Here is a 24,622-nt window from a genome sequence, read left to right as displayed (position 1 = left end):
ATGTCCATTCACAGTAGTCTCAGAAAAGTATTCTTATTTGTGCATATTATCATTTTGCTATCCTTTCATTTAATTTCTCCTGCTGCACACACACATACCCCCCTTTGTTCAGTTCACCTGTTTTACTTTTTCATGTGCACCTCCTTTGAAAACAGTTCAGAAGTTAACCAGTACCATCAGCCACACACTCAAACGCTGTGGCTTTCCTTACGATGTTATCTAGCCTTGATCAAAGATTAAGGGTGTTTTTTTTCTAGACCTTGTGGGCATTTACTTTTAGCATACCTGGGTTTGGATTCTGTTGAGCCCTCTGAACCACAGAATTTGTCCACGTCGAAGTTCTCTCTCTGCATGATCAATTTCTTCAACATCTTCATTGAGTTCTTCCTCGGGGGCTTCCTCCTTCTCAGTGAGCCTCCCTGCCTCCTTTAAAAACTTTAGCCTACTTGTTGGGATGGTTGCAATGACCTAAAATTACAAAAAAGTACTGAAAACATAAGCCTCATTCAATAACCATAGTGCAATAATCTGCTCATTGCAGAAGAACATTGACATTCTAATGAAATCTACAGTCTTCCAGGGAAGCTAAGATAAGCATATTCACAATAGTACTTTACACTTACACAACTCCATCTTAGTCCAGAAATACTTAGTTTGCTGTGTAAACAATTAGCATTAATTGCATAGCTAAACCACATTGGCAATCCACAGCTGTGGAGTAAGTCTAAGGCTGGGAAAAATGTTCTTTCTCAAAAGACTTAAAGCAGATGTTTTTATTTGAAGGTAGTTATATAATCTTGGCAAGATCAATACTTCTGCAGCTAGAGTTTGGGTATTTCTAATGACTTAAGATAATGAATGTTAATGTGAGCTGAAAATTAGTTGCACCTCATGCTTAAAAATCTTCTCACACTACACTGGTTCCTGTGTTTAGCTTCCCTTTCGTTTGGCAGGTTGAAATGCTTTTGTCAGCATGTCTCAAAAACGAGGTTTCTGAAAGGGATGGGTTTGACTGCCTCCCTGTTGGACTTACAGACCTAGCTCTTCCTCTGTGTCCTTGTAACTAATAAATCCTGATTAACTCAGCCCCAATTCTCATTCTGTTTGTCCACCAAAGTGGTCCTTGGATATAATTAACATAGGAGACAGCAATAATCTTAAAGATGTGCACATTCAGTGTGACTCTCCTGGGTTATTTTCTCTTTGTTCTAATTCCTTTTGCCAGCTTACATAAAAATACATGCAGTTGGCCATTTAAACAAGACACAACCTGGAGCATATTGACCACTTAAAAAAATCCCAAATTTCCTACAAAGTTAAATCCATAAAAACTATTTAGCAAACAAACAAACAAAAAAAAGTGCTGCAATTTTCTCTTTTGTTTGTCTTTGTTTCAGCATGGAGCAATCGCATCTCTGAAGCCCAAATGTGCAAAAGACAGGAGATAAAAACAGTTGCAGGAAAGCTGGTGAGGATGTATCTTACAGTTCTGGAAAACTGAACTGGATGTAGTGAATACACATGAAGAGGCACCAAATATTTGCAGGATAAAAAGAAACTGCTGAGTTTGTGAGGGTCTCCTTGAACTTCATGAGCCACAACTCCACTTATATTCTTTATAAAATCAAAGAAATGTCAAAACCCCCACCAGCTTCACCACTACTACAGAACCTTCTTAAAATGCATTTTGGGGTGGAAAACCAAGATGCAGACTTGGAAAATTAATGAACTGGCTGACACCAGCAAAGACAGAACAGGGTTAAAAAGAAAAGGTAAGTGCTAGTCACTTAAATACTTACTGAAACTCCAGCTTTCCAGCTTTCAAAACACTACAAAGCCAGCACTCTACAGAAAGGAGCTACCTGGGAGGGTTTGGCATCTGATGGAAGTAATGGTGGTGAAGTACTTGCAAGACAGTACACATAGAAACAATTGTATTTGGTGGTGATTCTGTGCGATAGAACATACTTCCTCTTCACGACCTCTCTCAGCCAGGCTGACACATTCTGCTCCAATTCTTTTCTTAGGGTGTTTGCATGTCTTTTTGTTTGCTCATTTGTTTTCCATATCTGCAGACACCTGCCCAGTTCAGGTAATGGCACACTCAATTGGCCGGATTTAGATTAAGAAACTGAATATACTCCCCATAAAATTCTCATAGTTTTAAAAGGTGATCGATAATTCTGGGACTGTAACATGAAATATTTTAGAAAGACTTGGCTTTCAGAAGTGATGTGGGCCACCTTTTAGAAAATGGTCCCTCAAAGCATCTCAAGAGTGGCTTCCTAGAAGTAAAACCTTAAATCATGTTTTAAAGTGCCGGTTTTAACATCTCAGCCTGAAAATCTTGATTGGTTCTAGTGGTTCAAAGGAACAGAGCACATTCAGGAGACTAATAAAACAAAGGGATAACAAGTTTGTTTCGTGCTAAACTAGAATTAGTCATAGCAGAAGAGAAAAGGCTGAGAAGGACGGGAGGCACCTCGACTAAAGGAAAAGTCTCTCATACTGTAGAGCTGCATGAAGAGAGGACTTGCACAGAGTGTAAATCATGTAAAGATGCAAATGCATTTGTTTAGCTTGTGTTTTTCTTCTCTGGACACTAAATACTGCTGGGCTACAAGGGAAAGAGTTTTACCCTCTGTATTTGCTTTATGTAAAAATGTAGTTTTTCAGTGCTAAAATTGTTGAGGTATTCCAACAGCAATTTTAATTTGATGGCTAGGCTCTCATAACAAGGCTCAGCCAACTATGCCCATCCTTAAACAGCAAAGAGATGCTGATATTATTCTTAGTTTTCAGTGGTCAAGTAATAACCATGTATAACAAAATTTAGAAGTCAAATAGTACATTGATCGAAGGCTGTGGGAAGTTTATTACAGCTGGTCTAATAAACCTGCTAGGATTTTTCTCCTTTTCCCTGCTTTTCTTCCCCCCTTTCCCAAAGTTGGGCATTTTCCCATCAGTTGAAAACAAATCTTTTCGTTCCAAGAATTAGCACACTGACTTTAGATCTTCCTCCTGCAAAGCAAATCCCATCTTCAGCAGAACAACCTAATAGTGGTGGGTTTCAGCAGCATATGCATTAAAAGCTGTCATGTCTCTGAGGCCCAATTGTCCAAAATACTGTTTTCCATTAGAGGACAACTAACTAGATTTGAAAGCTAGCATCTGATCATTACAATGCCATCAGAACCAAATGAGTATTCAATTGCAGCTGACAATTTCTTGCTGTTTCTTCACAGTGCCAAACTAGCTGATCTCTGTGTAGCTTCACAGCTGAGAAGCAACACATAATTTCTCATTTTTACTGTGTCAGGTGGCATCAGCTTAAATACATTAATAATGTATTCAGAGATGAAAAAAAATAATGTTATTAAGTTTGCTGTATGTGTTTGTGCTTAAAAGCATCGCAGTATGTATTTTAACAATACTGACTGTAGATGTGTTGTAACTTCTAGTCAGATAATCACATAACTTGTCTCACTGACACGTGCTTTTACATCTCTTATATAAGTTTATATGAGCTAATAATGACACAGGGTGTAGCAGAATTTTAATGTGACACATGAATTAAACTGCACTTTCCTGCAACTATTATAGGAAAAAGATCCTTTTTTTTTTAATCTGCTCTTCCATCCTGCAGGGAAGTAGGTGGATGAGGATCACTGAGGGTATGTGTTAAATGCACTGGACTTAGTCCTGCACCAGTAACAAGGCTATCATGGACTGGCTGAGTGGGTGTTTCAGCAAGAAAATGAGTGGGTTGATAGAGAACTGGAACTAAACATACACGTGCTGCCTTGGGTACTCTATTGCAGCGAAGGTCACCATGCACTGGCCCTTCCTATGCTCTTTTTGTGACTAGAGGACTAGGTTATGAATCAGTGTCTTTCCTGAAAAAGCCTAACTGAAGATGACCTTGGTGATAGCACGTCCTGCTTAGGGAAAGAAAAGATATGAAAATTAACAAAAATCAAAAGGAACAGTGGGATAAATTATCCTTATTGCTCTGTCTGCTCTTGAAGTACTTAGAGAGCACCTGTATTTCGGTGTGTTCTACAAGTGGCATTGTGAGAGAGCAAGGAAACAGGATAGTAGGACTATGAGCAATATCACATCTTTGATGGTTTATAAAAACAAAAGACAGAATTCTGCATACCTGACCCCATACAAGTTCTCCTAGTCCAATAAATACACACCACATCCACTGGTCAAGCTGCAGGGGGGAACAGCTAAATGGTTTTCCTCCAAACTGGACAATTACTATCTACAAAGAAAAGCAGAGAAGAAAGGGGGTCAGTATTTGCTGGGGACAAAATAAAACAAACTAAAAAATTACCCCCTCCACATTCCTCCCCCCAAAAAGCCCCAACAACTTTCAGTCATATTTTACTTGAGATTTTAATTTGTCTTGTGCATATTATAGCTCTGCTGGTTTCACTCCAACAATATTTTACCAGGAGAATAGTCAAACATATTGCAAACGACCTTTAGTTTAATGGACTCAATCTAAAAAGCACCAAAAGCAAAATGCTCTCATATTCCACATAGGTTGTTTGGCACTCATTTGACACTACCCGAGGTACAGTTTGGGAACCCATCCAGCAAAACCTCAGAATCTCAGTCACTACAAATCCAGCCGTATAAACTTATTCACCTCAAATTAGGGGTCAGAAAAAGCCATAACAGTTCAGACTAAGGCTTCTGCAGCCTCACACCTAACAAAGGTGATACAGGAATGCCCAAGAAGAAATAATGACTGTCCCCATGTGATCTCCCAGATTCTGAGTATTCTCAGCTGGAGATCTGTTGATTCTGGAATAGTTTATTTTGAAATGCCCACTGCATAAGAGATTTTTCCTCTAATTAACATTTTATTGCACTGTTACAAATGTGTTACCATGGACAGACTGATAGGATACCAACTCTAGTCCTGCTGGAGAAAGAGGGGGGGACAACCCCACACCATGCAGTAGGATAACCGGCACACAGAACCTGACCAAGTTTCTAGGCCTGGTTAGATTGTGAAGGTTTTGCTGACAAAGTCAGATATTACTGATATTTTTGTTAGTAGTGCTGTTGCATAACCAGGGAGCTGAAATCACAAGCCAGAGATTTATACTGACTGTCAAAGGCTGAAAAACACAAGTTCACAAAGTGGTAGTCAGGTCTTAGACACAAAAGAACACTAATACACAAAGTGGTTGATTCCCTTTGTGAGTGAATAAACACAAACTATGAACACAAATTCACCCATGTGAAGTGCAAATACACAGGAAGAGGGAAGGGACAGGGAATGGAAGGTAGTAGATAGGAAGGAGGAAAATGATTGGAGAGAGTAAGGAAAAAGGAGGAGACAGAACAAAAACTGTGAATATGACACTCAAATTCTAAGCAAGAAATTGCAAGTCTGTATTGAGAGATTGCTAAGTGCTATATGGCAGATACGGCATGTTTTAATCCATCTGCCCTCACTGTGACAAAACTTTACTGGTTCTGAAAGCAGAGAAAGGATTTAAAGAAATCTATTGCTTGTCTGTGGACAGGAGTGGTAACTACCCTGTTATTTCTCAAGCTGTTGTAGCTCTCTCAGGAGCACTTTCTGATCCTTACTGAGGAGGCATTCTAATAGTCTCCATATTTGTTACCTTGAAAATTTGGCCACTGCTTCTACTTTTTCTTTGTGGAGGGATTTAGGAGGAGGACTAAACTATTAGTTAATGGAACTACTGCACTCAAAGATGAAATAGCAAAGCCATTAGTCTGTACTTCACAGAAGGCGTAGTAAATATATATGGAACTAAGACAGTCTGCAGTATGAAATAAAGCCACTTCTGTAATCTCCCACATCCATCTACATAATCTAACCTCAATCATTTTGGTTTAGAGTAAGATGCTTGGCTCACTCATCCAGCTATTAAAACACACAGCCAAAATTCCAAATACTTTCCTGAGATTGCTTCAGCAAGCAACATTATGCAAGCTGTATTTCCACAACGTAATACACGAAGTGGAAAACAGAAAGATTAACCTTCTGCTGTCTCAAGAAACATGACCTGGTTTTAAAAAGAGACTTAAAAGCAAGTAGGAGTTACAGCCTTTCTTATGTTACAATGGCTTTTTCGATTCACTGTTGGAGTGCAAACCTAGTGTTTTGAAGTTTGCACTTAAAGTATTTCAGCTACTAGGGAAGCAGGAGAGAGTGAGCAAAATCAGCAGCCAGTTCAGAAATGTGGCTAGTAGCTACATGACACTGTTCCTGCAGCCAGACAACTGAAAAGTAATGCCTAGAACTAAGAAAACATCCTCAAACACTACCCATGATTAAAAATAAATAAAGAAAGAAAGAATTAGAGATGAGTGTGAGTTTGTCAGGCCTCTCCTAAAGGCATTTTAGTTCCTGTTAGTAAACCCATGTTTTCAAACTAGCTGTTAAAGAGCATCACTGTCAAGTTCTACTACCAATCACTGGTGTCCTTTTTCCCATACTTAGTTTGAGTGGTTTTCCCTTTGCTGTTTCAAACCACTATAGCCCAGTTTCTAATAGCTCCACCCTCATTACTACTTCCATGAGAAATATCCCAATACTGACAGCTTCCAGCATACCAATGCAGAACTGAGCAATAATGTCGAGACAGAAATAGCTCAAATCTAAGCAACTATGAGGGCTGCAGCAGGCTCCTAAGAGGTAATGTCAAGTGGTATTAAGTACAGGATAGAAGTCAGCAAATGGATGGATACAGGAGTGGAAGGAGGAAGCTGAGTTCTTACAGAAGAAAAATCACAACTATTTGGGAAAAGTGTATTTCTGTCATGATGCTCACACATGACTGAGACAGCAAACTCTTGAGATAGACATGAAGAATTACCACCAAGGCACAGTATTACTGAGAATGTTGAGTAACATTAGGCAGTGGCATTTACCCTCAGAAGGCAGTGGCATTTACCCTCAGAAGAACAGATCAGCATTAGCTATTTGAAAGCTAATTTATCTATTCACAGAGTAGTAAATTAAAGTAAAATGCTTTTTTTTTGCTATTGATTGGTATACTATTTAATAATTTCTTCTACAAAAAAAAAACCAAACAGTTCCAAGACCAAAAAATCGTAATGGATGTTATTATTGCACATATTCAGATTAATTTAGGGACTGACCTACTTAAAACAATAAAAAATTATGCTTTACTAGTACGACTACATAACATACTCCATTACTAACACTTGCACTGATTCAAAAAATATGTGAAACTAGGTGCTTTACTGTTAAGTGTACCCCCTACAACATTTAGGTTTAGAAAGAAAGAAAATGTACAAAAGTTACACTTCTGATGAACACTTACTAATTCTTGCCCAAATCATTACCTGAATAGCAAATGTACCCAATACAATAGTGCAAAAAATAGGATTTCTGAAGATGCCATCAAAGACATTCCTTTCACCATGGATTTTCCGTGCGTTGATTTCATTGAAAAGCTGCATCATGACGAAGGTATTGAAGATAATGGTGTAGTGCTCTGAAGGAGGAGAGTGAAGGGGTGCATTCCTCCCACTGTCAATCTTGAACATTTTCTCACCTAGGCATAAGACAAAAATAAAGGTTTCCACTAGAATAAGTTAATCAAACTTAAAAGTGCATTTCCGTTGTTTGCTTTAGCTAGTTGACTCCTGTGCTCTGCTTTACCAGCTTGCTTTCTGCACTTAATACATATACGCAGAATTTATAACGCCAGTAAGCAAAAGTTATCTAAACTTCTTGAGCAACGAGCTTCTCAAATGACAGAATCATAGAATAGAATCATAGAATAGTTAGGGTTGGAAAGGACCTTTAGATCATCCAGTTCCAACCCCCCCGCCATGGGCAGGGACACCTTAAGCTAAATCAGATCACCCAAGGCCTCGTCCAACCTGGTCCTGAACGCTGCCAGGGATGGAGCATTCACAACCTCCCTGGGCAACCTATTCCAGTGCCTCACCACCCTAACAGGAAAGAATTTCCTTCTTATATCCAACCTAAACTTCCCCTGTTTAAGTTTTAACCCGTTAACCTTTGTCTTATCACTACAGTCTCTAATGAAGAGTCCCTCTCCCGCATCCCTATAGGCCCCCTGATGACTTTTACCTATTAACTCAGTATATCTATGCAAAGTTTTCAGTAGTGCTTTTCCTATAACCAAGTAGTAATTATTCTAAGCCAATTCTTTCTGATTTTCCAAGCACCTGAGACCATGTCTGTGATTTTCTACAATAGGTAGAAGCAACCACTCTTCAGCAGGTTTTACCCATTTGCTAATTCAGTATGGCATAAACTCTTGACAAGCATTCAAGCATTTTAATGATAAAACACACAAACATTCCTGGTTTTAAATGGATTTGGGTTTGATCACGCTGCTTGTCTGCTTTGCAAGCACACCATGAGGCACTGCTCCTTATTTGGATGATTTTACTCGCTTTTAGATCTAGTCAATAAAAAAGCAAGATACAACCTATGATGAGTAACTGTAAAAATGAGGAAAGTTTTGAAAAGATACTTGTACCTGAGGGACCTCTTTCTTTGTGGAATGGTTTAGTTTGGAAGGAACCTTTAAAGATCACCTATAGTTCAATACCCCTGCCATGGGCAAGGACATCTTTCAGCAGAATATGTTGATCAAAGCCCAATCATAGAATCATAGAATAGTTAGGGTTGGAAAGGACCTTAAGATCATCCAGTTCCAACCCCCCTGCCATGGGCATGGGCACCTCACACTAAACCATTCCACCCAAGGCTTCATCCAACCTGGCCTTGAACACTGCCAGGGATGGAGCATTCACAACTTCCATGGGGAACCCATTCCAATGCCTCACCACCCTTACAGTAAAGAATTTCCTCCTAATATCCAATCTAAACTTCCCCTGTTTAAGTTTGAACCCATTACCCCTTGTCCTGTCACTACAGTCTCTAATGAAGAGTCCCTCCCCAGCATCCCTATAGGCCCCCTTCAGATACTGGAAGGCTGCTATGAGGTCTCCACTCAGCCTTCTCTTCTCCAGGCTGAACAGCCCCAACTTCCTCAGCCTGTCTTCATACAGGAGGTGCTCCAGTCCCTGATCATCCTTGTGGCCTCCTCTGGACTTGTTCCAACAGTTCCATGTCCTTTTTATGTTGAGGACACCAGAACTGCACACAATGCTCCAGGTCAGGTCTCACGAGAGCAGAACAGAGGGGCAGGATCACCTCCTTCGACCTGCTGGTCACGCTCCTTTTGATGCAGCCCAGGATACGGTTGCTTTCTGGGCTGTGAGCGCACACTGAAGCCGGCTCATGTTCATTTTCTCATCGACCAGCACCCCCAAGTCCTTCTCTGCAGGGCTGCTCTGAATCTCTTCTCTGCCCAACCTGTAGCTGTGCCTGGGATTGCTCTGACCCAGGTGTAGGCCCTTGCACTTGGCATGGTTAAACTTCATGAGGTTGGCATCAGCCCAGCTCACAAGCGTGTCGAGGTCCCTCTGGATGGCATTCCTTCCCTCCAGGGTATCAACCGAACCACACAGCTTGGTGTCATCGGCAAACTTGCTTTGGCAAAATCCAGTGTGACTTTGAACACTTCCAATGATGGAGCATCCACCTTCTCTGGGCAATCTGTTCCTGTGTCTCACCACCACATTGTAAAAAAAATTCTTATGTGCAACCAAACCTACACTCTTTCGGTTTAAAAACACTGCCCCTTGTCCTTTCACTATAGGACCTGCTGAAAGGTATCTCTCTGTCTTTCGCAGAAGCCCCCTTTATATATCAAAAGGCTGCAACAAGGTCTCCCCTTAAGGAGCCTTCTTGTCTCCAGGCTGACCCAGCCCAGCTCTCTCAGCCTGGCTCCAGAGCAGAGCTGCTGCAGCCCTTGGAGTGTCTCCGTGGCCTCCTCTGGACTTGCTCCAATAACTCCATGTCCCTCTTTTGGTGTTGCCCCAGAGCTGGACCAGGATTGCAGGGAGGGTGTCTCACCAGAGCGCAGCAGAGAAGGAGACTACCCTCCCTGACCTGCTGCTCACGCTCTGGGGGTGCATCCCAGCGCACGGAGGGGTTCTGGGATCAAGCACACTCTGATGGCTCATAACCAATTTTTCATCTACTTTCTTATGCACAAAGTTTACAGGTAACAGTTATTGAAAGAGGCATTGTGTCCTGGGCTCAGCAGTAGCAGTCATTTTTCTCCTTAGTAGCTGGTGCTGTGTTTTTGACCGGCTGGGCTTAAACCATGGTACACTGTCTTAAAGTAAGGATGGTCATTCACATGAAGCATAACTAATGAATGAAGTACCACAATATTACCCCATTTCATAACCAGTGTTTTGTTAATGACAGCAAATTAAAACTTCTCTATCCTACTAGCATAATATTAAGAATTTCTGAAGAAAGAAGAAAAGTTTCTGCAGATTTTCGCCAGAGAAATTAATCATTAATTCCATCAGCTATCAGTGAGCGCTTTCTTGCCTTGCGATATTTGAGCAGTTCATGTTCAAGTCACTTGGAATAATGAGCATGTTTCCAAAGAATTTGGCTTTTAGACTTTTGACAGAAATTAGATTAGGATATCACAAATACAGCAGTAACACAATATGAGGCCACAAAACTTAGAGTGCAAGAGAGCAGATAGTTTAAAGAAGAGGTTTATGCCATACTGGATTAGCAGTTGCTAATCTGGATTCCTAGGAAATCCAGACCTCCACAGAGGTAACTAAGTATTGTATTCAAATATTCTACTTACTACATAAAAACAGTAAAGGAAAAAATTAATGGAAAAACAGATATAATAATTTTATCCATTATAGATACATACACACATACAAGCACACACATTACATCTATTTGCTTTCATTCAGTACACACACGAACACAAATACATGAATAATTCTTCCCTCAGTCAAAGTATCGGTCCTTAAATCTCTATTATTGCATTGCATCCCTTAAAAAGCCTAAAAGCAGAACATGCTGCTATTGTGGAGTGGCACTGGTTAGACCCATAACTACTTTTATTTCCAAACGTTCCAAAAGGCACTATAGTACATCAATGTTATTATGCCTAGTTGCTGAGGTTATGATTTATTTTTAATACTACAGTTTGACAGAACTAGACAATGACTTCTGGATTTCCAATGTACCTGATGTCTTAAATGCACTACTGTATGTTCAAACACAATAGATTTATTGCCACATCATAGAAAAAAAAAAAACAACCAAAAATGTGATGTACTAGTCTCTAGAGAAACCAAGTACAAAAAAAAAATAAACTATTAGTTGGTCAAAATAAAACTAATTCTCATTAATTTGGGATTTAATTATCAAAACACTGCATTTAGAACATCATCTCACTGCAGAGCTAAGACCCGTGGAGTTTGGAAAAGACTATTTCATAGGCTTATCAGAAAATTGGTTGTGCTGCGTCCTTCAAAGTATGCATGGATTTTCCACAGACACACAGAAATAATCAGAACAGGGTGAAGAGAGGTCAGGAGAAAGTATTTTAAACCATAAAACTTATCAAAAAGCCATTAAAACTCCCCATAAAGTCCACAGAAGTTCTTGTTCCAAGATTCATATCACATGAATTACCAAGAAGAAGGCTCAAAAAACTCCTAAGAATCATAAATTTACAGTTACAGCTTATATGGAAGTCAGTACATAAAGAAAAAAATCTGAAAGAGAACACACGTAATTTAAGGATGATGACACAGTGACAAGAACACAATACCCAACTGATAACATTATCAGTCCTTTGAGCAAAGTTCACTTACTACTGTGAAGGAACAGAATCTATTATTAGACCCTGCTAGTCCCGGCACCAAGAAACATTCCTCCTCCTTCCCTCCCCTCTCCAAAATACAGCTTATGAAAAGCATCTGTTGCTAGCAAAGCCTGAGGAGGAGTCCAGCCATCTCATAAATTAGATTTTGTTTTCCCCTTTTAATATCCATCCTAGATATAAAATGTCTAAACAGAGTGCTATTTGTATCACTTAATACTAATTACTTGCTTACCAATACTACAGAAGATCAGCATTATTCCTGGACTATGGCAAACATTTTGCTCCTGATTAGAGCTTCTCCAGCTATTGGTAAAATGGATCTTGATTTTTGCTATGTTTATATTGTTGCTGTTAATTTTTTGCTACATGCCTATTAAAGATGACAGATCTCAAAAGGAAACTTCGGAATAGAAGAACCAGGCTAGATACTCTGCTTAAAATGCAAACCTATGCTACACTTTAACATGAACTTTTGGCAAAGCCCGGATTTTGTTAGGAGGCAGAAAAGCTCACTGAGGCCTTTCCCAGGGGAAACAACAACTGAAAGGTGACTCAGTCGCTCTATTGCATGTTTTCTATTACCCCTACTATTTCTGATCCCATTAAACACTTCACTTCTGCTAGCTCTTTCACTAAGACAGACTTATATGCATTAAGTGGTTACATTTACAGCTTTCTGACATGTTCTAAACCAAGCAACAGGCATAACAAACTTCCTTACCGACAAAAAGAAGTGTAAATATGAGAGTGAGCTGATACACAGCGTGGCCCAGAATGTTCTTCATCATGGTACGGGATATAAGAGGCTTGTTCCTGCCATATGGCTTTCTCAGCAACAGAGCCTCAGTGGGAGGTTCAGTGGCCAAAGCAAGGGAGGCAAAGGTGTCCATAATGAGATTGACCCACAGCATCTGCACGGCTTTCAGAGGAGAGTCCTGTGGAGACAGAAAGTTTCACATTTCCTAGAAAAATAATGGTTGTCAGGTCTTTTACTGGGATTTCATTTCTTCCTGTGTGATGCCAGCAGTGCTGAAGATGGGACACTGAAATCCACAGCCCTTTAGTCTGTCCTGCTATGTCCTTTCTTGTCTTCTTACGCAAGACCAGTATGACAGGACACACAGTGATCTGAGCAAAGATAAATTATTTCTCTTCAGTCCCTTAAATCAGGAATATTTACAATCACACAATGCTTATGAAGCATAACAGGACGCTTTATGACAGATTTTACAATATCCTCTGTTACTTCATGCATCATGCTGAACTTTCCAGCTGAATTTAGGTAACTAGATAACACAAGTGGGAGTTCCTTTCCTGGAAGAAAAATTATACTGGAACAGTTTAAAAAGTAATGTTTCCGTTTACTATAAATGCCCTATCTGTTTTGTCAGAAACAGCTTGAAATTATTAACAATTTATGAAACAATTCCTGAGACATGTGAACACATCTTACATCGATAAGACCTTTTAAAAACAGTGGTGAATAAAAAAAAGCCTGATATCTGGATTAAAAAAAAACTCAACACCCCAAAACTCATTAAAATATATCAAATATGAAAAAATAATGAATTCCTTGTTATTTCACTGGGTAACAGGATAGTATATTTGAAACTCTGGAACTGGAAAGAAAAACTCAAACATTACTAATTTTCTGAAGCAAATCTCCAACCACTAGAAGGAGCTCTTTCCTCACTCAAATCAAGAGTCTATGGTCATATTACAGAGGACTTGAGATCTCCTTTTAAAACATCCCAAAAGAAAATAAATAAAACAAACTAACACAGATCTCCAGAGAACTCGAGATGATTATTAGAGAGTTTGGATTTGAAATTCACTAGGGCAGCTGTAATGATAGATGCAACCTCTTCAAGGAGCCATATCAGGAAGAATGAAAGAGGTTCTTCTGTATCTAACAACCTCCTTCCTATGCTTTTAGACTGAAGCCAGCATGGGCAGCATTAGTAAGGTCTGCTTTCTGTTTCGGATAGATGTTTTTTATTAGAAAAATAGAATCTCAAAGGTAACAAGGTATCAGCATGACAGATCTTATGATGGAAGGGAGTTAATCTGCAGTGTGGAAGTTGGAAGATCTGAGCACCTATTTTTATGCATTACATTACCATGCTGCTGTAATAATGAAGCAAAAAAATCTATGGACCAGTATACGAGCCAAATCAAAGCCAATAAATTCACCTCATGAACTCTGTCCTTTTTTTCAAAGAGTTAAAAGTTCATTTTTAATGAAATATTGTCAAATAATGAGGGCCAATTCGGTATCTCAGGAACATACGGAGAGCAATGGTAAGTGGTTTGGTCTCTTGTGGATCTGGTTTATATTCCAACTCTCCCTTGCGAGAAACTTATTTCCTCTTGAAAACATGTATTTAACATCCCTACAGTTAGATATATTTTGATACATCTTATTCATAAACAAAAAAAACCAACAAACTAATTTTTGGCTTATTTGAAGGGATGGAGAAAAGCAACCTCCTGTTTCTAAGTTCTACAGGTTGGCTACATTAGGGAAGATTAGCATAAATAGATTTTTGACCTCTTGGTTATGTGTTGCATTAACTGGGCTTATGTGGAGAGTTCAGTCACTCATTTGGTATGCAGCTGCAGAAACAGGAAACATCTTTGTCGTTAGAGGTGGCTAAAAACCTGAAAGCAATCAGGACAAACTTGGTTCCAAATTGAGGCCTCATTTGTTTTTTATTAATACTAATGCCTCAAACAAGGAGAGTACTTTCACTAAAAGCAGTTTGTTGCTAGGGCACAGTATATAGAGAAAAAAGAAAACATGGTTTCTACTGAACAATTTTCCTTGTCATACTTCTACCTGTTGGGTTAATAACTTTTCTAGAGAAACATTCTCTACTTTGAAATGTTACAACAGCTGAATTTCCACTCCCTGTGCTGACTTCTATGTCAGTAAAACTGAATTTGTCTGTTACGCTTAACAAATACAGTTAAATATTCAGGTGTCTATCAGAGCCTGATGTATTCCTAGCATAACGAAGAGGCAGATTATTTCAGTCTCTAAATCACGCAAGTGTAGTTGGCAGTCATCAGTTTTGGCAACAACTTGTTCTCACCATTTCACACTGCCAATCACCTTGTGTGGCTATGGTGCCCCTAATAATTATCTATTATTGGCAGTGCTACACTGCTCAGTCAAGTGTGAAAGCTCATTCTAAGCTGAAGCCAAAACATTAAATACACATTAGTCTGGGCAGGCAGTGGAATGAAATTTCCACTGCAACTCTATCTGATTTCTGATTAGTTGGTGGAAGCTGAGGAAAATACCTATCAGCTAAGGAGCTTAGTCTTCCATTACAGATTTTAGTCACTTATGCAAGTGGGATGCAGATTCAGTGTTCTTCTCATTTTGGTCACTAACTGACTAGCACTAGTTAGCTTCTAACTCACTTTCTGAAAAGTTTGGGGATGAAAGCTGCTCAAATTGCACCCAAAATCACCAGTTATTTGTCAAATTCCTTTCCACTTGACCTTGGAATAGGTTAGCTTTGGCCTAGAGGTAAAAGGAAAATGTCCCTTAAATCAAGTGATGTTACACTTCATCTTCAAAACACTTAAAAGTACAAACTGCCAAAGGCTGGAAATAAACTACAAATCTTTTGTGACATGCAGAGCCTCACAAATTTTAGAGCTTGTTACTTTTGATTTAGATGACAAGCTGTAGGAGAGGAAAAAGGTATTTTCACCTTTACCTCTTCACTCCCACTTGTCAAGAGAACACATGCATGGGTTTAAAAAAATGAGCATTTCTGGTGGGTTAATCTTATATCCACCAATGCAAAGAAATGTCAGCCCTCACTTCTGCTGCTAGATCATCCACTAACTGTATGGAATTGGCATCCTCAATTCTATCTCCATGGCTCTAAGCCCTCCCAAAACAAAGCTAAACAGTGTATACTTTGATTTTATATTATAGCTTTTTCAAATTTGCCAATGCTATGATTTTAGGATTTGCCAAATACAGTTCTGCATTCAAACATTATAACCAAGTAAATTACTGCCTTATACATGTAAGTGTAGATCATCCTCATTTCTTGAACAAGATCTGTAAAAACAAGTGATTCATGCAGTAGTTCACTGCTAGAGTGCTTTTTAATTTACATTTAATTTTCCAAACATAATGTACTATAGAGTCACTGGTTTCAATTCCTAATGTCTGCTAAAGCATTAAGTCTTTCTCAGATTACAAGAATAATAATTTGAATGCAAAGTCTTTTTCCTCTCTGTCTTTGATGCAACCTTTCTGAATAGTTACATTGCCTCAGCGGTTGGATATAGACAAAATTTGGCACAGAGGTAACCTGCTAGCTTTAGACTTCCAGTGAAAAGCTGTTTCCATTTGACTGACCTGCATTTTAAAATCTTTATTTTGTACATACCCAGATTATTTTTACAGCTCCAAACATAATGACCTAATATTCTCTTGGTACTGTGTAGGGGACAGGAAACGGGATGAATCTTCTGGCTTTGTAAGGCGCATATAAACCTCTATATGGTACCTAGAGATGTGGAGCAATGACTCATTTGAAGTGCAAAATTCACAGTAAATGTAGGCAGAGCTGCAAAGAAGAACCCTCATTGAGTCAGGCAAGGGCTGTGCAAAATGGTTATTCCAAGGATGAAGTCAGAATATAAGAGTTTATTTCTCATAAATCCACTGGAAAAAAGAAATCACTGGCTTAACCTGAGGTAACAGTTGCTAAACAGAATGGACAATTACATGAAAACTGGTCAAGATAACCATACCCTGATCAGTTTAAAAGCATGCACTGAGCAACCCAGAGAGAAGAAAGCAAGAGGTAAAGGAATTAGGTTATTTGAAAGACAAGGTGAATTAATACATCTTGGCTGCATCGTGTCACAAACTGCACTGGCATGGGACTAGTAGCAACAGTAGTTGTGATCTCATTGGTGGGTGTTATCTACACGCTGGAAACAAAATTAAGAGCACCTATGCAGCCGCAGAGGGAGTGATCACTAGTCAGCTTTTAGTCAGAGCAGGTAAGCATAGAACCTTCATACTCCAGTGTCCCAGTATGCTGGCTCCAAATTGCAGAACATACTTTTTGAGAGGTGACATAAGAAGCGTGGAAGAAATGTTACAACCTCCACAGAATTTGTCTCATTCTAGATTTGATTAAATATCACCAAAAACGTAACCTGGGGAATATTAATTAACCTGAATATTAATTGTGAACTAAAATTATATTCTGCTTGTCAAAGAAAGCCAAACTGACTACCTAAAAGCAAAGTAAAATCCAGTCTGATGTGGACCTTAAAATGTTCATTTTGAAGGTCACAGAAAGCTATGCTGCCTATAGATTTTAGCTTCACTTGTTTGTTAATAACTTAAACGTTTCAGTCAAGCTGGTAATTTAAGACCTGTGTACAGTTTTGCAGACTTAGATCTGTGTCTGTGCACCTAGCCTGTTTGCAAGGGGTTTTTTGCTATATTCATGCATTTCGAGATAGAGCTATTTTCAGGGTACGGTGATGTGCATGTTCTCACGGGTAATTTTTAGTAAAGCCTATGAGCCAAACAAACATAATGCCCTTTCACTGGCTAGAGCCTTTGGGTAAAAGCCTACATAATGATGTCCATTGTAAGCAGAGAAAGAACCGAGAGCTGCTCGAGATCATCAGCGGTGAGGTCTTTGAGCATAAACTGAACTACAGTGGAAGTAACTGCTGCCCTTTTGCTATAATTAAAATTTTAGCTTCTTTGGACCTCTCTGTTGGATTTGCATTTTTACTGCCAAATTAAGGAACTGCATGAGAATCTATCTGGACAGAAATACAGGAATTCTAGGAGGTGTACATTAAAAACCTTTAAACAGGGACTACAGACTTGACAGGCTCAACGATGGTCTTATAGACCATAAGGGCAATATAAAGACACCGGTCCGTATCCAAGCCCTACTAGAAGCCAGTGAAATTATTCAAAGGATAAAGAAAGCTCTGGAATGAAAAGTTTGCACTGTTTATGCACTTAGACTAGATAGAAAATAGACTTTACACTGTAATGTTTAACCTCTTAAAGAATAAACCAGATTATCCCTCAATTAACAAATGGAATATATTACCCTTCGTGTTTTCATCAAGCAACTGAAAAAAGTACTGGACATCAACAACAACAAAAAAATCACCTTAAATAAGTGTTAGTAGGCAGTAACTGAATGTCTATAAAACAGGGTCTTAAAAGGAATCACTCACAGCGGGCCCAGTCACAGCATTCTCACCATGCTGCCATTAGCACTCTTTTCTATGCTGTTTTGTCCCAGTGATGAAAATCCAGGAGGATTGACTTTCCAGAGTTTCAGTCCTTATTCCAGTACCGTCTGTTACCAACAGTAATCACTTTACAGCTAAGCATTTTCTCAGTATGCTTCGAAATAGTTCCAAGGGAAAAGTTATCCAACTTCTGCTGCCAGGTGAGGAATTCTGTGGCACAGAGCAGCTCAGCTGTGACACCCAGGCATCAGCAGGGCCTGAGGGCAGCTGGGGGAGCTAGCACTTGGCAGCTTACAGTTTTGACTTTTTGGAAAGCAAGTGAATTCAGGTGTCAGTGCGCTCCCTGAACAGGATGAAATAGTTATTGCATTTGTTAAGATCGCTTCCACTTCCTTCAAAAGCAGCCTTTTTGCATGTCTGGAACTCCCAGCACTATCCTTATGCTCACTCAGCAGGGGAGCTGATGGGTGACAGTCCCATCCACCCGGCCACTGCGTGGCGCTAGCAGAAGCTGAAGCTTGCTCACATGCCTGTATGTGTCAGTCAAGGCTTAGGAGAAGTTTGACCTCATGGTTTTGTAAAGGTACCTGGGTTTCAGGTTTCAAGTATCAATTCCATGATTACAATGTAAGTTTACCCTGGAACAGAGCTAATGACTTATTCATTGTTTTGCTGAGGTGTGCATGAGGTGAAATATACCCACGAAAACAGGCCTGTGCATCTGCATGATGCACAAGAGAGGGAAGAGGCAGCTTCCCCATTGTGTGTCTCCACCAGAGGAGGCAGTCTGTAACAGCACCTGTCTGCAGCATCACAATGACACTTTAATTTAGGGAGGGACAGCACTAAAACCTGCATGTTGTGTTTTATCCTCCATTAGAAAAACCTTCTGTACTAAATACATCTTTTCTTTCTAGGGAAAATAGAACTGCATTAGTCAAAAAGTAGTAATTTGAAGGGGGGAAAAACTGGCGTTTACTTCCACGCATGCTTTTTGCAAAAGATGTAAGACACATTGCAAGTACACCAAGACTGCACTGGGGGATTAACATAAAGGGAGAAAAAGAAATCACAGTCCAGCTGCATGTGGCATTTAACTGGTTTGTCATTTGCACCTGAAATTAAAAGGGATCGCCTGAAAGCAACACTGTTTTTATCAGTCAAAAAGCCTCCCCTGCTGGGATTACCTCTGTGTGTCAGAACTGCTCTCCTGAAAATAATAATAATCCCATTCCATAATCCATCAAAAATATACATTTCATAGTGAAATATTCTGAGAGGAAAAGGCCAAGTCCCATAACTTTGTCCTTCCAACCCCTGACGTTTTCTGTCCATCATCACAAGGTTCAGTCATGACGATAATATGTAAGCAAACCCAGGGAGCTATATGGAAGCAGCACAAAAATTAGCTGCCCTTAAAAGTAATCTGCTTCCAAGAGAAGACAAATTAGTTGACTTCCTTACGTGAACTGCTATTTAACACTTAGCAGCTTGATCCTAAATACACTGTTAATGCTCGGAAGAATTTCAGATGGTGTACTTTCTGCTTTGCAAAGTGAGAATCAAATGTAAGCCACTGTTACTTAAGAACAAAAAGTTACCTCAATAGGATTTGACCCCATACTTTTAGCAACGGCTCACCTGGGTAATGCATGCTCCAGTGAAAGCCACAATGACAGCCACAATGTTAACAGTGAGCTGGAACTGCAGGAACTTGGAGATACTGTCATAGACATTGCGTCCCCACATTACAGCCTTCACAATGCTACTGAAGTTGTCATCTGTCAGGATGATGTCTGAGGCTTCCTTTGCCACATCTGTTCCAGCAATACCCTGCAAAAATTAATTGTGACTAAAATTACCTCCTAGAAAGCACAGAGACAGAATACAGATCTTCATACTCATTCGAAGTCCACAGTTATGCAGAGACTTCCCAGCATAGTAACAGGAAATGCTGAATATATTCTGCATTTTCTGTTCACTAGGAAGTTTGCTAATGTGGCCTATTTTTGAAAGTAAGGACACAGAAGAGGGGATTGATAGCAATGGAGTTCATGTGATGATCGTTTTGAGTGGTTTAAATTACCAGCTTGATGACTACTGATCTTCTGAGTTATTTTTATCATTGATTATATCTTATTAATATACATGAACAGAAATGCTAACAAAAATTAGTTATGTATATAAATATATAGTCTAGAATATTAATGTCTTCTGAATCAGAGTACACTGGGAAGACATCTTTACACTTAGTGATGGATTTTACCAAAGCGAAATAGTGCTCCACTGTTGTGGAGAAAATAGTTTCATCTTTCTGTGTTGGCACAGGATTCTGCACATGGCCAGTAATTACCTCAGACAAAATACTGGAAAAGTAACAAAACACAGTGAATGAAAGGGTTCAGAAACAACATCATTCACCCCCTCCAATAACTAAATAATAATCAAGCAACTTTCTCAGCACGTAATGAATGAAAAAGCTCTTACAGCAAATCTACAATGACACAAATATCCATAAATATGCTCAAGATTATACCATTGCAAAGCCAACATCAGCTTTTTTAAGTGCTGGTCCATCGTTGGTTCCATCACCAGTCACAGCTACGACCTGCCTCTGCTCCACCTGGGTGCTGTCAATAATACCTGCAAAACATGTGTGTGTGTATACATACACATACATATAAATGATTAGTAAGATAAAACTCCCCTCTAAAAAATAGCAGGGCCTCTGTAACATAGATTACATAGTACCACACAAGTCTTGCACAGATCAGAAGAGTTATTTTTTTAAGGAAAAGAACCATGAAAGCTATGTCATCACTACTACACACTACCAGACATCACCACTAGAATTTACATGAGAAGTTCTGATCCCGCATCATCAAAACATCAACAAAACTTGCACAGAATTCAAAGGGAATGAAATCAGATCATTTTGTTCTTTTAGAAGATTTCTACTATTTAAAATCATGTGTCACAGTAAACACATTTCAGCCCAGCTCTCTGATTAAACATCAGTGGAAAGGATTTGCCAAAGACTTAAGTTTGTACTTAAAGCTCTCCTCAGCTGGGACTGAACTGCAGTATCTGCTTTACTGGGACACCTTCTGGCAATCAGTTTGACCTAAGCTAACATGCCATTAATGAATTATATTTAGCTGGAGCCAGTTTAGCATTTTAACAGCCATGTTCGATTCTGCCAAATACTGATTAAGAAGATGTAAAATAATTCTTTAAAATCTGGAGCCAAATGTTTTAACAAACAGACATAATAAAATAATTCTGACATTAATTTTGTGATCATTTGAGAAAAGAAAGCACTTTTCACTTCATGAATCAAGTTTCATAGAGCTAGCCTGAAGGGAGTGTTTTCCACTTATGCAGATGGAGAAAGTAAGGAAAAGAATAAAGAGTTTTTCTAAGGCAACAGAAGCAGCCCTGGTTTTTGATAGGATGGGGATCTTTCACCACTCATATTTGCATTTCCATGTCAGAGTCCATTCAAAGCTGAGTCTAGAATACAGGATTGTTGTGTAGGATACAGGAACACCTCTCCAAATTAATTAGGTGGGGAAATGACAAAATGCCTTTTGCTAACACATTTTGCACAGTCATAACCTCTAGAAGCAATTATCAAAACCTTCCCAGTGTGAAAAGCTTTCATTCTACTCTGGAATAAAATAACTCACATATCAGATACCTAAGCAGAAATAGGAAATTGCAGATTACAAAGCAATAGCTGCCTCTTGGTAAGGTTCAGGTTTATCGGGCACTCAGAAGATTGCAATGCAGCATGGAAGCAGGCAGTGCCCTGTGTTTTTCAGTCTTACAAAAAGCAGAAAAACCCCTGTTTGCCTTCCACTGGCAGGACGAACTAAGATAAATGGCACATTATTCTGATAACATCTTAGAATTAGAGCTTTCAATTTGTTGGGGTGATTTGCCTTTGGTATTACTAAATAAACAGGAACATCAGATGCCATTACTGTTAAAAACATTATTTTGGTCTTCCTTTCCTGTTATTAACACATCTTTTGATGTTAAATTAATAGTTCAAGCTTATTTTTAAAAAAGAATAGTTAAAATCTCTGACATGCTATAGTATTAACTGCTCCAAACAGGTAGATAACATCCTCTCACAACTGGATTCCAAATGGGAACACAACCCAAATCAAGCTGAAGAGGCTGTAACAAATGCCCTCCTATGAATAGCACTCTAAGGTCAATGACAGTACTACCAGCTGTCCTCAGCTAATTGCAAAGTCGTTTACAGGGTTCAGTAGTTGTTCACAAGGTTTAGCAGTCATTTTTATGTGTAAAATCAAACTATGCAGCTGGGATAAGACCAGCACAGCAGGGGAATTCCTGAAACTTGGCAAAGCTTCCACCCTAAAAAACTTTTGCTGTTTCATTGGTCTGTTCCCTCATCTTATGCTGTTGGGCCACGACTTTTTATCTGTCAAAAAGACTTTTATTTGATGGCCACAGGAATACACCTAGAACATAACATTACAGTGTGTTCCACACACAGACTCTGCTGATGTGGCAGGAATCTGGGAGGAGTCGTGTGGCTTGCATCAGGCATTGGGTTTACAGAGCAAGCAGCTTGTTTCTGAGGAGGGAAAAGCTGCTATTTAAAACAACTCTGTATAGCTATCAAGAGGGGCACTGTATGCACAAGCTTGCTAGAACAGGTACTGGCACTGAATACACAGGTGAATGTGAAATACATCCAGTACCTCCCACCTTCCTCCCATCTAACATTAATCAAAAAATTTCAAGGCTAATGTCAGTGTTACATGTAATATTACAGACAGCACTGGTGATTGTGAACAGTGCTCCACAGCTTCATGGTATTAGAATACAGGAAAATGGCTAAACCACGTTTCTGCACCAAGCATGCACCACAATGTGCTTTAGGTTACAGGGGAACCATGAAGGCATCAAGGCCTCCCACCAACTACAGAGACCTAAATGATATTTAGAGAGTAGAAAACTCGAGATTCAAGTGCAGTATACTTCCTGCTTCGTTTAAACTGGCCTTACGTTCATTGCTTCAGGGAAGAGTTGGCTGAAGCTGAATTTGACACTGTGGAACAGGTCAACTTCCTGAATTATTCTTCATAGGAATTTGAAGGAAAGTGAGTTTTAACATTTTCTTATAAATGAAAATTAAAAACCACTTGCAATTTATAACATGCTGATATTTAATTTCAGAATTTCAATGAATACACTTCTATCTATATTTATAATCCCACTTAGTCTCATGGCATGTTCACATTAATTGAGCCATATATAATACCATCCTGTGCAATAATATGTGAAATATTTTAGTAATTAAGGGCAATTATTAAAAATCTTTTCTTCTTTAAAGTTCTCTTTCTGCTTATTAATCCATCGGCTTTATATAAGAAAGGAATAGTTGTTTTCAATATCACAGAAAAACAATTCCAGCCTAATTTAAGCATATTGGAAGGCACAGCTTCTTTAACTGATAAAGTGAATATTTACTATACCTTCTCATAAGAAGATGCTCTTTCCCATCAGTTCTCAACAGTTGCTTCCCATTTTAAGTAATGAAAACATTGAAGTATTTCAGCAATAGTATAAGGACACATCAGTATAAATTCTATGAACTTGTTATATTTTGAAATAGGGTAAAAAGTGGAACTATACCAATGGGTGTCATAAACCCCGTAAAGAACTGTATTTCAGTTGGATTGAGATATCAAACCTTTTCACTGCACAGAAACAGTTGGTGATGCTAAACTTTTTGTTTTCAATGTAGCTCTACTTCAAAGCCATAAATACTTGAGACCAGCTGTCTGCCCAGTCTGCAGTGCTGAACCATGCCTTTGTCTAGTCCCTCAGCAGTAGTAAAAACAGAAATGCAAAATGAAAATGATCCTTTAGCAGGGTGGAATTGTGCTATGTTAAGGAGAAAAAATACTCCCTCCAGCAGCTGTATGTCATTAAATATTAAATATAAAAAAGTTTACTTTGTGATGTGTGTTTTTACCCTAGAGCAGATAGAATAAATCAAAGAAAAGAAAACCCTCTTGATCCCTCAAGTGTCTGAGAAAAACATAACATTTTAACAAGAGGCCCCAAACTAGTGAATATTTCAATAGTTTCTTGTAACTTTTAATGGTCCTTGGAGTATTACCAGCCAAAATTGCAGCATGATTTTCCACAGACTTGTTCTTGAACTTTGGATGACAACTTCCTTCTGCAAGTAACAGAGGAGCCGACAAGGAGAGGTGCCATGCTTGACCTCGTGCTCACCAACAGGGAAGGGCTCGTTGGAAATGTGACACTCCAGGGCAGCCTTGGTTGCAGCAATCACGAGATGGTTGAATTCGAGATCCTCAGGACAGTGAGAAGAGCGTGCAGCAAGCTCACTGCCCTGGACTTCAAAAGAGCAGACTTTGGCCTCTTCAGGAACCTGCTTCGGAAGGTTCCATGGGATATAGCCCTAGAGGGCAGGGGGGCCCAAGACTCTTGGTGGATATTCAAGGATCACCTGCTACAAGCTCAGGAGTGTTGCATCCCAACTAGAAGGGAGTGCA

General features: G+C 39.2%; 1 protein-coding gene across 5 annotated transcripts in view; it reads right to left on the bottom strand.

Annotated features, from left to right (window-relative positions):
• Positions 1-24,622, bottom strand: part of ATP2B2 (ATPase plasma membrane Ca2+ transporting 2) — a 244,025-nt gene that overhangs the window by 20,124 nt on the left and 199,279 nt on the right. For all 5 annotated transcript variants that reach the window (XM_061472920.1, XM_061472921.1, XM_061472918.1 and 2 more), the window contains 6 exons: positions 20,590-20,696; positions 19,695-19,886; positions 12,505-12,718; positions 7,366-7,577; positions 4,163-4,270; positions 286-468 (listed from right to left, as the gene is read on the bottom strand). In XM_061472920.1, the coding sequence (XP_061328904.1) occupies positions 286-468; positions 4,163-4,270; positions 7,366-7,577; positions 12,505-12,718; positions 19,695-19,886; positions 20,590-20,696 (1,016 nt within the window). The remainder of the gene's footprint in view (positions 1-285; positions 469-4,162; positions 4,271-7,365; positions 7,578-12,504; positions 12,719-19,694; positions 19,887-20,589; positions 20,697-24,622) is intronic.

Source organism: Pezoporus flaviventris, unplaced genomic scaffold (genome assembly GCF_033815535.1).
Source record: "Pezoporus flaviventris isolate CSIRO_AGI_PZ_B2104156 unplaced genomic scaffold, CSIRO_AGI_Pfla_v1 ptg000073l, whole genome shotgun sequence".
In the NCBI taxonomy this organism is placed as follows: domain Eukaryota; kingdom Metazoa; phylum Chordata; class Aves; order Psittaciformes; family Psittacidae; genus Pezoporus; species Pezoporus flaviventris.
The sequence above is the reverse complement of the archived record's forward strand: the minus strand, read 5'-3'. Positions and strand labels throughout refer to the sequence as shown.